General features: G+C 29.1%; 2 protein-coding genes across 9 annotated transcripts in view; both read right to left on the bottom strand.

Moving 5' to 3' along the window:
• Positions 1–14,916, bottom strand: part of LOC145190138 (uncharacterized) — a 168,018-nt gene that overhangs the window by 36,108 nt on the left and 116,994 nt on the right. The gene's annotated exons all lie outside the window — the stretch shown is intronic.
• LOC149886775 (uncharacterized) overlaps positions 6,025–14,916 on the bottom strand; it is a 32,130-nt gene continuing 23,238 nt past the window's right edge. For all 8 annotated transcript variants that reach the window (XR_016453561.1, XR_016453555.1, XR_016453554.1 and 5 more), the window contains one exon: positions 6,025–6,316. Coding sequence is in view for 4 of the 8 variants with exons in the window: in XM_090091207.1 (XP_089947333.1) it covers positions 6,231–6,316 (86 nt within the window). In the remaining 4 variants the exon portion in view is untranslated. The remainder of the gene's footprint in view (positions 6,317–14,916) is intronic.

Raw genomic sequence — 14,916 nt, 5'->3', positions numbered from 1 at the left:
TAATGAAGGCTAGTTCTGAACAAGATTATGATTTAAAACTTTTACTATAAATAATAGTTTCTTTAGCAATTTTAGAACCATGAGCACTCCAAAAAAGGATAATAAATAGTTTAACCATGTTGAGCTATTAGCAGCAACATATTTGAAGAAGTTAACATCTGCCAAAGCTGACAAAACTTTTAGTATTAAAGATATTAATGGTAAAATAAGCATAGGCGATATTGAAGCTAGTTTTTTTAATGATATTTTTATAAAAGATCATAAAGAATGATTAGGTGCTCAAGGTCTTTTGGAACTAATTATGAAGAAGCCAAATGATAAAATATACACTAATGAAAACTTTATAATTTATTCAGAAGTTATGAAAAATGCAAATGTATTAAGAAGAAGCAAAAAGAAGATAGTACAGCTCCATGAGCAACACATTACTTTGTGATCCGAACGCACATGGCAACGCACATGACTTGTAAGAAAGCTGGTAACAATTGACTAGGGAATAAAATTTTTTCAATATATGATGAGTTAAAAAGGTAACAGGTTTTTGATACCAACTCTTACAAAAAATGTTACTATTATAAAAACTTCGTAGCCTACAGATTTTCCAACAAAATACATTTACACAAGTTTTGCTAATATAAATTCAAAGAATCAATGGCGTACAGCGCTAATAGTATTTTTTCCAAATAACAAGAAAAGTTATTTTCTATAATTTAGTAAAATGGATATTTCAAATTTTACTGAAGCCTCTCTAAAAAAACAAATGTATTGACTCATGTGTGTCAATTGCATGAAACAAAAAATGGTATAAAATTAAATTGCCTAAGCGATTTGCGTATAAACACTGAGTTACTAGATATGTATAAAAATCCAAAAGAACAGTAGATTATTTGAAGGTAGATTATTTAAAGCTAATGGTACAGATTATTTTAATGCCGTAAATGCCACTCTTAAGAATAATAGCTTAATCTAATAGATAAAAAGTTGAATAAGGATCTTACATCAAAAGAATGGAGGAAACCAATAAAAAGAATTTATAATGCTGCATATCATCATGATGAATGATATCTACTGAAAAAAGACATACCAACTCGCAAAAATGTATGTGATAAAATTCGGAAGAAACAGATAGTATCGATGATCCTTCGTTTTGAGAAAAGTGGATAAATTGTTTAAAAGATTATTGGAGCAAAGATAAAATTTCGAATGGAATTGAATATATCTGATTTTTTGAAAAAACAATAAACAAAAAAAACCATGTAAGGCTCCAACCGTGGCTTGCAAGCTCTCTTGTCTCAATTCGCTGATGAATTACATAAACATGTGAAGATAAAATATGCGAAAAGAAAACTTCGCATATTTTTTCTTCACATATTTATGTAATTCATCAGCGAATTCATACTTATCTTCACATGTTAAAAAAAAAAACTCTAGTTATATCTATCAACACTTTGTTTGATGAGGACAAACTAACGTTTTGAGCGGCTTTCTTGTAAAAGCTACATTTTTTTGATAAAACAAATTTTTTATCCGCTCGACATTCTTCTTTTTCATTACTTTGGTTACTTGACACCTTCCTTAAGTTCTTTGGTGTTGTTTTTAACACTTCGGACTGTAAGTTATGGTGTTTGGGTGAACTTTTCCGGCTTTCAAATGGTCAAACGTGTTATAGAAACAAGTTAATAAAAATATTCTTTGTGACTCCTGTTCTTTCGCATCTCCTGAGTCAATTTTGATTAAAAAGTTTTTTATACCTAAAGATGTTGAGAACTGCTAAAAAGCGTGAAAAAATAATTAAGGCAGAGTGGGGCAGTTAAGAATAGGGGTAGTTTAGGACAATGCGAATAATCCAAAAAATACTAAATCTTCAACAAAGTTAAATATATTCGTCGACTAAAAATACTTTTACACTTAAACGTCATAGGATTTCTTTCACAAAGGCAGTCAGGTAGCTTTTCTACAAACGTTTTGTTGTTGTTGTTGATATTTTTTATAAATTTTTTTAATTCTTAAGTGTAAGTACTTACAAAGAAATTTACTCCACCCAAGGAATTATTTTTTGCATTTTTAGTGAAAGGGATATGTTCTGCGACATAAATAAAAAATTCAACGATAAAACATAAATTCTTCACAAAAAATTTGTGGAATGTTTCCTGAGATCAGGGTTTAGGCAGCATTGGACAAATTTCACTGGGCACATTAGGACGTGTTGCACGGATCATAACAAACTTATCTTCAAATAAAATTAAGCTAAGTTTAAAAATGGTGCGCAATTATAAAAAGAAATGTGAAAGATTTATAAACGAGGAAAATTTAAAAATTGTAGTTAAACATGTTTTTGATAAAACAATGAAGTTAAGAGAAGCTGCAGGTGTATTTGGGTACTCTAAAAGTACGTTAGCTTACAGAATAAAAATGCTCAGAAATAATAGGAAATCGAAAAGTGATAACTTTTCAACCAAATATTCTGTGAATCTTTAAATAATAGGAAATCGAAAAGTGATAACTTTTCAACCAAATATAATGTGAAAAATTAAATGTTGAAATCATCAAAAGTAAATTATGGTTTAACTTATTACCAAGCTAGAATTTTAGCATATGAATATAGTAATACTTTGAAAAAATGTCCTGAACTATGGAGCTAAAATAAAATTGCTGGCATTCAATTGATGAAAGCATTTAAGATAAGACACAAAAAGCTTTCTCTTTTTGTTTATTCAATTGTGCTTCAACAGTTAACAATGCAACGTTAGCTTTTGTTTGCAGAATTGAAGAAATAAATGGAAACATTTTGGTTGTTAATTTGTTGAATAAAAAAGTAGGATTTAATGTATTTTACTTTCATGGTATACAAAATAAGTGGTCGGTGCCAATTGCAGAAGTCTTAGCTAAACTTCCTATGCCAAACAATCCAGGAAGCATTTCAAGAGGTTCTGGTATAATATTCAAATTTGATTTTTCTACATTTAAACTTGGTTGAATGATATGAATTCTCTCAATTCGAACAAAAAGAAAAATTTCATGTTTATCTACATCCATTTTATATTCACACTCTTTATTTTTTTTATTAATATCTTTTTAATAATAAGAGTGATATGTGATTGAATAGCATTTTCATTTTAGTTTATTTGAATATACAAAAGTACTCATTAATGGCTTGAGATCTTTATAAGAATAATTGTTACTCCTAATAATTCTGTTGATTCTGTTAAAGTTAGTAATTACTGCTAAACGAAAAATTTAGGTTTTAAGAAACATTTCTTGTCTTCTAATTATATTTCCTAAACTGCCCCAACATTGTCCTAAACTACCCCCTTTTGTAGGGTAGTTTTGGACATTTGGTAGCTTCGATTTTAACAAAAAAAAACAACTATAATTTATTAGAACTAGCTCGACTTTGCTTTTTTTTGAAGAACGATTACCTAAATTACCTTTTTCAGCAAAAATTTAAGCTTTTATCAAACAGTGCGGAATCTGTAATACCTTTTTAAAAAAGTGTCCGAATGTGCCCTCCTCTCTCCTAAAATAAGTCTTTACTGCTCCATTTAAAAAAAGCTACTGTTTTTACTGTAAGTTACTAGTTATTAGTTCGGTAAGTTATTAAGTTACTACAAGTAAACCTGCAGTAATCCTTCATTTAATAATAAGTTAATTTCAAAAGCTATATTTACACTGTGAAAAGAAGAATTTTTAGTTAAAACTATCCGCTATTTTTACCAAAAGCATCGACTTCTTAATTTAAAGACGGCGTTTTAACATACTTGGGTACATAGTGGTTTTATAATTTTTTAAATGGAGGTATTTTTAGCAATTGATATAAAAACATTTATTTGAAAAGTGATACAAAAGAATGATAAAAAATATTTTGATAAATGGCTAAAATTATTTTCTTAGGTAAGTCATTAAGATGAATTTTTATTCTTGACTAATTAAATGTTTGATTAACTTTATTTATTTTTTATTATTAGTTTTAAAAAAAATCAAATTACCAGAAGAAATTTAGATTTTTCAAAATATCAATAGATAACAACATTATTAATTCTGACTTGAAATGCTTAAAATTAAAACTAAATATGAAATAGGAAAATACTTTTAGAGGTGAAAAATTCACGATTTTTACACATAGTAAACTATTGACCATAATATCTGGAATTCAAGACAAAAGAAGTGACCGAGCTGGTCTTAATCAAGTTTCTTTTGAAACAATAATGGAGCTTATTAAATGTTTAGAACTATGCCAGCATCAAGCCAAGAAAATGTGCTCAATTTTTAAAACAAGACTTGGGTTTCAATGTAATGTTGAAGGAAATAAATTTGAAAGTTTTAGGTTTAAAAAGCGGATATAAGTGAGCATTTTGCTTGTAAAGAAAAAAAGTTCTACGAAGCTGGTGATTTAGTAAATTTATCAACGGCTTATATAAAGGATATTGATGAATTTATTCAACTTATAATTTCTGAAAGAAGTATTGACACTCTTTCTCCAATTGCAAGAGCTGCTTTAGATTCTGGTCGGTTTTTATTTTAAGTCGCTTTGAATATTTTTAATCTGTCTCGTAAAACTACCAACCAACCTGACCTTGACAATGTATGAGTCAAGCGTTATTTTATTGTTGCTCTTGTAGAGGGAGTATCAAAACTTAATGGAAATATTAGGATCTTAATCCTCTTGGTCTTCGAAGTAAAAAGTATTCCGTAGCATTTGGTATTTCAAAAAAACCAAAACAAAAGATGGCCGATTACAAATTGTAATTAACCCAAGAGTATTACATCTTGAAGAGGATCCAAGTACAATTATAGAAAACTTACTTCCAGTATCTGAGTTGTATACATTAATTGGATTTGTCACCACTCTTGGAAAACTCTTTTTAAAACTATGACAAGGCTTCGAAAATTTTTTAAACTCAAATTACATAATTTTAAATCCATGACATTGCATTTTATTGCAAAAATACCAACGAACTCTTGGATAAGTTAGATATCCTTGTTTGTGACAATTCTGATCAAGTAAAACTTTATTTTCAATAATTGAATATTTTTTAGGTTTCAAACCGGGCGGTCACTGTAGTTCAGAATGTTAACAACGGTTTTTACAAGTATAATTCTTAAACAATGGGTAAAAATATTTTATTAATAAAACTGTTTATATAAACATTTGAAATAAAAAAAAAGAAAAATAAAATGACATGTTATCATCGAGGCCGCGGTATCGGCCAGGAATTGGTAATTTTTGCTTTGTTTTGGTCTAGTTTTATATTATAGCTTATACGATTAATTAATATGCAAAAATAACATTACCAATCTTGAAAAAGGTTATGGATAAACAATATAACACTGAATCAAAACGAAATAGGTTGTCTGCAGTCCAATACCTCGTTTATAATAACGGTAATTCACGATTTCATCAGAGTAATTTAAGCCAAAGCACTAATGAAAATATTTTATCTTGAGTATGAACAGCGGTATATTTTTTATATTAAATACGCTTTATTTATTCGAACATTAACCGTTTCAATAATGTAATTGTAAAAACTACTGCTTTTAAAAAATGATATTAGTCTAAAGAAATATTAGGAATTATCTTTAACCTCACATTCTCCGAATCTCCCTTCCCTTCCCGGTCCCGTTTTTTTGAGAGCTTTTACCAAAAATATAACAAAAAAATTTACTGCTATTATCAAGATATTTAAATATAAATAAATAAAGTGGTACTAATGAAAAAAACGGGAAGAATATTTAATCATTTTCAGGGAATTACATTTTAAAAAACAGTTATGAAGGACCGTTTTTAAATAAGGGCTAAAAGTCTCCCGACGATATTTTTATTGTGATTTGACGTGGAATGAACAGATTAGAACAGGCTGCTTGAAATGATAATTTAGCTTGCAAGTTAAAGTCGAATGGAGTTTAAGTTTTTGTAAAAATTTATTTCATAAGTTAGATGTTTTAGTTCTATATACTTTTTAACTTATTTATTATGTTAACTGATTTGCAAAAATCAGTTAACATTATATATATTAAAATCAGTTAACATTATATAAAATTTATTTATATTACGAAAATTTACATTTACATTTAGGAAATTTGAAAATAAAAAGAAGCACTAAACTATATGCCTCATAGTATCCATACTTAAGTGATAAATATTATTTTCAGAAGCGTCCTCTGCTTTATCAGTTTCATATATATCTGACAATAGTTCTTAACTGCTCATAGTGTTTTCATAAAATGTATATTTATGTCGTAGCTTGAAGAAACCAATTGATTCTTTGTAACCAGTTGCTTGAAGAATGATTGCGATAAAATAACCCTTCGGTGTTTCCTGTTAAAAAAGAAAAACTCAACAAACACTAGTCTTCTTGTTCTTTTGTTCAAGCATCAAATGAGAATAAAATGAAACATGCACTGGTGAACAAATAATTAAAAAGTGCTAACTTTCTTGCGTCTTTTTTTTACTTATTGGGCGTACTGGGTAGCAGGAATTTATGTACTTATATTTCGAGTATCGAAGGCAAAATCTATTATATCTTAATAAAAAAAAAAAAAGAACTACAAATGTAAATAAAAAATGGGTACAAATGGTTTTACGCAAATAAAAAATGGGTACAAATGGTTTTACGCAAATAAAAAATGGGTACAAATGGTTTTACGCAAATAAAAATATATATGCGATCAATATGTGCAAACGAAAAAAATCAATCGAAAAGTATTTAAATAAGCGTCAACTGTAATAACAGCTATCAGAAACATTCACCGTTTTTTTAAATTCTCTTAAGCGAAAGCAGAGTGAACAGGAAAACGCTCTTTAGCTGCTCAGGTTTTTAGTATAACAGATTTGGCTTCATTTAATATTGCTAAAGAGAAATCTGATGGAGTCCCGAAAGGGGGTAAGTTTTCTTATCCTCCGCTACTTTAATTTCTTTATATAATTCCAACGTTCAATCGCTTTTAAAAGAAACTCAAGTATTTTTCTGTTTGCACCTTTTCGAAGACAGCAGATAAAAAAAATATTAATTTTGGAGAATCCTTTTTAGTTATTATTGCTCTTAAAGATTGTAGGATCGCTTTTGTTATGGAAACCCTGCGTCAATTTATTCAATATGGCCTAACCAAAAATTGATGAAATACTGTCGTAAAGAAAAAAGGTTTTTGGTGTTGATCGGAGTTATACATTTAAAACAAATAATTTAACAACAAGCTGTGTTTGCGGCAACACCAACTTGGACGTTTAATTCCAAGAGTTATAAAATGCAAATGTTTTCAGAGAAAATTGTTGTTGTTCAAGTAGTAACTTTTTTATAAATAGAAGCATACAGACCAATGAACAAAAATAGTAACAAAAATGCTGACAGCTGTGTGTCACTTTGTGAGTATAAAAACGTTTGTTACAATTTCTAGATATTGGGATGCTTACTTTTTCTTTTTTTTTTAATTGGGAATAAAGAGTGGAAAAATGATTGGCCAATCGTCAGACATAATTCTCTAAAACTCATTCACGGTCGTTTGAAAGAGGAAAATTATACGCATGCGCAGTAGAGTTTAAAATAATTTAAAATTTTTAAAATGGCTACGGATGCAAAACTTATCATTGACAACGAGTAACTTGTTTAATTTTAGATAATTAAATAGGCTTTTAACTATTTTTTAAATGAAATTATTGTAAAAATAACTTTCACCTGTACTAAGAAATGTTTTAAATAAAATACAAAACCTCTGAATGTGAATAAAATCTACTTTCAGCTAAAGCTACTTTTACTGTTTTTGTTTATAATCTTTAAACCTTTTTTAAAAAAATTTTGAGCGTATAAATTTTTAAATTTTTATTTATTCAGCAACATGAACCTTTTATCTTTTTTGCATTTTTTGCTTATATGAGGATTCAATTTTTTTTGCAGGGTTAGTATAAAATCTTAATCGTTAACTTTTTGTAAACTGTTGCTATGGTACTCTTTTCCGATGTGACTATATATATATATATATATATATATATATATATATATATATATATATATATATATATATATATATATATATATATATATATATATATATATATATATATATATATATATATATATATATATATATATATATATATGAAGAGAAATAGAGAAAGAGATTTCAAAAAGAGTATAAATATATAGGAATTGGTTGATAAATATGAATGAATTACTAGGATTTGTAAAAAAAAAACATATAATTGTATATATATATACCATTTTTTAAATAGTCTAATATTAGATAAAATGGAACTTCACAACAAAAATATTAAACTCCTTTGCAGAATTTGTGGACAGTTACTTGGTAAAAAACATTATTTTACAGGAGAAATTCTTAAAGTAAAATTAGAGAAGCTGTTTCATGTTGAAATGACAGATTTGGAATTTGTCCATCCTCCAAAAATGTGTAAAAAATGTTATTGTACAATAAACAATGTGCTTTCAAGAAAAACATCAACTGCCCTTTGTCTCTGTACTAAATGGAAACCTATTCTAACACTCTTTCTTCTTCCATCATTTAGTTTCTAGGCATAAATAAATAAAAATTCAATTTTATACAAATTTAATACATCAACATTTATGCGGATATTGCAAAATCTTATTTCTATCATTAGAACAATCAAACTTCCCTATAACTTTCAGATATTTACAGTTGTCATTTGCACTACACTGGGTGACATTAACCAGGGTCAAGTCGTCATGTAGTGGGCCAAAGACATTTTTTGAGCGCCACTCAAAAAAGGTTTGAAGGTTTAAGGTTCCGAAACAAGAAAGAATCCAAAAATGATAATTTAAAATCAGTGCATGTTTAGGTAAAATACCTTAACCAATATGCATGTTTAGGTAAAATAACTTAACCAATATACTGCTATGCAAACGGTTACAGAATTTTAAAAAATAAGGATTTTACCTGCTCCTACCGGAGCGCTCTTTCTATAAGTTATAAATGTTACAAAGATACAAATAAAGCTAGACCTCAGTTTACATTATTATAATCTGAATATAATTTGTTAATTAATATTTTTGTGAAGAATAAGGCCACTGCCTATATATATATATATATATATATATATACAGGGTGACCACAAAGTATCCGCACAGGAGACGGTTTCATCTTGTGAAAATATAAGCATAAAAGCACTTATGTATTTTCTTATTTATTTTCTTATTTATTTACTTATAAATTGTTCCTTGGGCTCAAAAAGAACTTGGAAATCGTATTTGGACGTTCATGCAAGATGGAGCTCCAGCCCATAAAAAGAAGACAGTTCAGGATTTTTGTGCGGCAACTTTTCCTGATTTTATCAACTTTTCTCAATGGCCGCCATCGAGCCCCGATCTTAACCCGATGGATTTCTCAGTCTGGAGCGTCCTAGAAGGAAAGGCATGCCAAAAGCCGCATAAAAATATTGAAAGTTTAAAAAAATCACTACTGAAAGCTTGGGATTCTCTGGACCCTGCCTACTTGCTCGCCACCGTCGAAGCATTCCCGAGACGCCTACAGGCCTGTTATTTTGCTGATGGAGGAAAATTCGAATTCAATCTTTGAATCATAATTGTTATAGTTCAATAAATGTTTTAAAATAAAATTTGTGTTCCAAATACTTTCTACATGCTTTTTATTAAGCTCTTTATCTGTGCGGATACTTTGTGGTCACCCTGTATATACAGTAGCGTCCAAAAGTAATTGGACAAACACCTTTTTTGTTATATTTTCTCATTAAGTAAAGATATTTAAATGAAATTTCGTGTAAGCGTGTCAAATTATACTACAATTATGAAAAACAAAACAAAAAATCCCTTTTGGGAGTAATTACTCAAAATTTTGCTAAAAGAATGGAAATGATTGGCTCAAAAGTACTTGGACAAACTAAACTCTAACAATGTTGATATAACTTAGACTATTTTAACTTCTTTTTCTGAAGGCAGAATTTTATAAAACATTCAATGATCAATAATTTGTAATGGAACATAATAAATATTTAAGCGAGGCAGTGAAAAAGTTGATTGTACAAGCATTTAATAACGGTTAGACTGTGCGACAAATTTCAATAGATATGAATATTCCACGATCAACAGTTGGTTATACATTAGGAGTTTTTCAACAACGGAGTCACTTCCAAGTATCTACAAAGTCAGGACGCCCAAAATCAACAACTTTTCGCCAAGATAATATTGTAGTAAGATCGTCAAAGGGAGATCCGCGCAAGAGTGCTAAAGAAATTCATAGAGAACTTACACAGTCCCATCAAATTTCTTGCTCTTATGCAACAATAAAGCGTCGCTTAAGACAAAACAACCTTTTTGGCCGTCGTCCTGTTAAAAAACCTTTTATTTCTGCAAAAAATCGTAGAGCACGGTTAAAATCCGCTAAAGAAAATCTAAGTTGGACAGCAAACCAATGGTCAAAAATACTATGGAGTGATGAGTCAAAGTTTAATATGTTTGGTTCTGATGGTATTAAATATGTTCGACGTCCAATAGGTCATCGAAATGATGTTAAGTACCAAGTTCCTACAGTAAAGCATGGTGGTGGTTCAATTATGGTTTGGTCATGTTTTAGCCGTGATGGAGTAGGTCCAATCTATCGAGTTCAAGGCATTATGGACCAAAACATGTATAAAGGAATAATCAAAGATATAATGCTGCCACATGCAAATAACAAAATGTTGCGTGGTTGGACTTTCCAACACGACAATGATCCAAAACACACTTCCAAGCTAGTCATGGATTTTTTAGCTCAAAAGAAAGTTCGTATCTTGGAATGGCCGTCACAATGTCCGGACCTGAACCCAATCGAACATATTGGGAACATATTGAGAGAAAAATTAGTGTTCGGAAACCATCTAATCAGCATGATTTGTTTGAGTTGATTAAGCGAACTTGGGAGGAAATACCAATTGATGTTTTAATTAATTTGGTTGATTCAATGCCACGTAGATGTAATGCTGTCGTTGCGGCAAAAGGTTTTCCAACGAAGTACTAGGATTATGCTCAGATTATATACATTATGTAACAGAATATAACACTATGTAATATTATATATATTATTTAACAGAAATCTTCATAAAAAATGCTGAAAATTTATCCTTTGTTGAGAAAGTTTTATTTTTAAACGACATATTTAGTTTGTCCAATTACTTTTGAGCCAGTCATTTCCATTCTTTTAGCAAAATTTTTTTTTTTTTATAAAGTAATTACTCCCAAAAGGGAAGCAAAGTAATTACTCCCAAAAGGGAATTTTTGTTTTGTTTTTCATAATTGTAGTATAATTTGACATGCTTATGCAAAATTTCATTTAAAAATGTTGACTCGATGAGAAAATATAACCAAAAAGGTGTTTGTCCAATTACTTTTGGACGCTACTGTATATATATATATATATATATATATATATATATATATATATATATATATATATTATGTATATAAATTATGTATATATATATAACATATTATGTATATATACATAAATTATGTATATATACATAACATATATATATATATATATTATGTAATAATAATAATAATAATAATTAGAGATTAAAGTGCCATTATTTACAACAATCACAATAGTGATGAAGTAATTCAGAAGCACTAAAACAAGTTAGCTATGAGTTTGAAAAAGCGTTTATAAAAAGTTCATATTTTAGTCTTTTTTTAAATGTTTCTAAAGAGGTTGAGTTTCGCGTGTTCATAGATAAACCATTCCAAATTCGAGGTGCAGTCATACAAAAAGAATTTGAGCCCAGAGAAGTTTTTTGCTGACGACGTGTAAGTTGACAACTGTCTAATGACCTAGTATTATGTTTTGAAGTTCGGATTTCTAGGAGTTCAAATAGATATGCTGGAGATTTAGATAATAAAATTTTATATGTGATAACTGATATCTTATAGATTATTCTTTGATTTATTGGCAACCAGTGAAGAGATTTCAGCAATATTTCTGAATTTAAATGAATAGCAGAATTAAAAATGATTCGAGATAAGCTATTTTGAATTCGTTGGAGTTTTTTAATATTTTTTTGATTAGTACCAGATAAAAGACTGTTACAATAGTCAAGCTGAGAGTTAACAATGCCACATGCAATTGTATTTGCAGCTTCTTTAGTCAGACACGGCCGAATGTGGCGTAGTGCTCGAATATGGTAATTGCAGGATTTAATAGTGTTGTTTATGTGTTTGTCCATAGAGAGCGATGAATCTAGGGTGACACCAAGGATTTTTACTGAATTTATCATATTTAGTGTTGTTCCAGAAAAAACAATTTTTGAATCATTTTTATGCTTGCTAATTTGTTTTCTAGATCCAAATAAAACAGCTTCTGTTTTATTTGGGTTGAGCAGAAGTCCATTTTCTAGAAACCACTTTGTTAATGCATTAGCACACACATTGATTTTATTAATACTATCTATGCCTGGGTTGATGGCAGTATAAAGTTGGGTATCATCAGCATATTGATGTACCAAGCTTAGCTATAATACGATATACAGGTGAAACAAACATGGAAAATAGAAATGGGCCTAATACACTACCCTGTGGTACTCCTGTTGAATTTGCCATTAGTCTAGATTTTGTTGATCCAATAGAAACAAAAGATTTTCGAGAGTGCAAGTATGATGTCAGCCATTTTAGTGCAATATCTGTGACACCAAATTCATCTTTAACACGGGAAATCAGCAGGCTGTGATCAATTGTATCAAATGCTGAAGATATGTCCAGAGATAGGAGAATAGTGTTCAAAGCATCATCAATATTTAGCAGGATGTCATTGCATATCTTTAATAGTGCTGTTTCAGTTGAGTGATTCGATCTAAAACCAGATTGTAAAGGATTGAAGTTAATAGATGAAGTTACGTGTGGAAGGAGACGAGATAATGCAAGCTTTTCAAGAATTTTGGAAATTGTATTGAGATTTGATATTGGGCGTAGATTTGATAAGTCAAATTCTGCTAGTCCTGATTTTTTGGGAATTGGTGTTATTTGAGCAACTTTATATGAGGCTGGGAAAATTCCAGATTTGAATGAGAGGTCAGCAAGGCGAGCTATAATTGGACTGAAAAGTTCTGAACAAGATTTAAGGATGTTTGTTGGAATAATATCAAGTGGCGATGTCTTAGGTTTGAGAGCTTTGATTATTTTTGATACATCTGCAGGTGTGACTGTACCAAATGTTGTTAAAAAGCTTACCGGGGGATATAACTCAGAAATGAATTTAGATTTTGGGCTATTCGCAAGCCTTTCCTGGATAGTATTTTTTATACTCTCAAGTTTGTGTATGAAATATTGACTTATTATATTGCATTTTGCTTCTGGTATTGCGTTTTTAGTTTTAGAGCTATTTGAATGTAGTAATTTCTTAATAATATTCCATGTTTCTTTCTGATTACCATATGCTGAATTTAGCTTTGCCTTATAATGATCACATCTTGATTTATGTATTGCTGCTGATGCCTCACGGCATGCAATTCGATATAGTTTTTTATCTGATAAGTTTCCAGTTTTTTTATAACAACGCTCCAGTTTACGACGTCTGATTTTTTTATTCTTGGCATCTGAAGACAACCATTTATCATCATGTTTACCAATTCGCATTGAATATTTCCGAACGGGTGCTAAATGATCGAGAACAGTTGTTATATTTGATTTTATTTGTTCAGCATAATCATCCACATTGTTTTCAGGTGATAAGCAACATGGCATTACTTGCAATTCTTTTATAAAGCATGACAAGTTTAGCTTTCTAAAGTTTCGTTTTGAAAACCAAACAGTTTTACTCTTTGATGGTTGATGATAAAGTGTAACCTGAATCATATAGTGATCTGAAATACCCTCATCAGTTACTTGAATATTGTTGAGTGAAATATCATCATGTCGACTTATTACTAGATCAAGCAAGTTGGCTATACCGGTAGTAGGTGATATGCGAGTTGGAGATTGAACTCTTTGTTTCATGTTGTAGGTCTCTAGAATCTCAGCAAGTCTTGAATTGCAGGTTGTTGGAGTATTACCTGGGCAGTTAAAGTCACCACACAGAAGTATTTCTCCAGATAATGTTTGAAGTTCTTCTAGGAGGTCAGATAATTCGAAAAAGAAAATATTTGTTGGAATGATTGGATTTGATCGATAAATAGCAATAATATTGTAGATATTATTTGCCAGATGTATATAAATTATGAATATATATATATATATATATATATATATTATGTTATTAGCATATAACTATATTATGTTATAAAATATTATACAATATTATGTTACTAACATATAACAATATTATGCTCTCTTCTTTAAGAATATTGAGCTCTCTATTTGTCGAATACACTAACAATGTTAGTGTATTTTACAAATAGAGTGCTCAATATTCTTAAAGAAGAGAGCAGTAATAAAAAAGTCAAACATTTATCTAGTTTTTTGTTCTTTGACAGTCTGTTTAACTCCTTCAGAAGGTTTTAAAAAAAATAGATAAGTGTTTATACTATATATATATATATATGTATGTATGTATGTATGTATGTATGTATGTATGTATGTATGTATGTATGTATGTATGTATGTATGTATGTATGTATGTATGTATGTATGTATGTATGTATGTATGTATGTATGTATGTATGTATGTATGTATGTATGCATGTATGTATGTATGTATGTATGTATGTATGTATGTATGTATGTATGTATGTATGTATGTATGTATGTATGTATGTATGTATATATATATATATATATATATATATATATATATATATATATATATATATATATATATATATATATATATATATATATATATATATATATATATATATATAGTAACATCGGAAAAGAGTACCATAGCAACAGGTTACAAAAGTTTAATGATTAAGATTTTCTTTTAACCCTGCAAAAAAAATTGAATCCTCATATAAGCAAAAAA

This window comes from Hydra viridissima, unplaced genomic scaffold, assembly GCF_058129835.1.
Source record: "Hydra viridissima isolate aposymbiotic clone 2 unplaced genomic scaffold, HvirCarnegie_v1 scaffold_6, whole genome shotgun sequence".
In the NCBI taxonomy this organism is placed as follows: Eukaryota; Metazoa; Cnidaria; class Hydrozoa; order Anthoathecata; family Hydridae; genus Hydra; species Hydra viridissima.
This window is presented reverse-complemented; position numbering and strand designations above follow the sequence as displayed.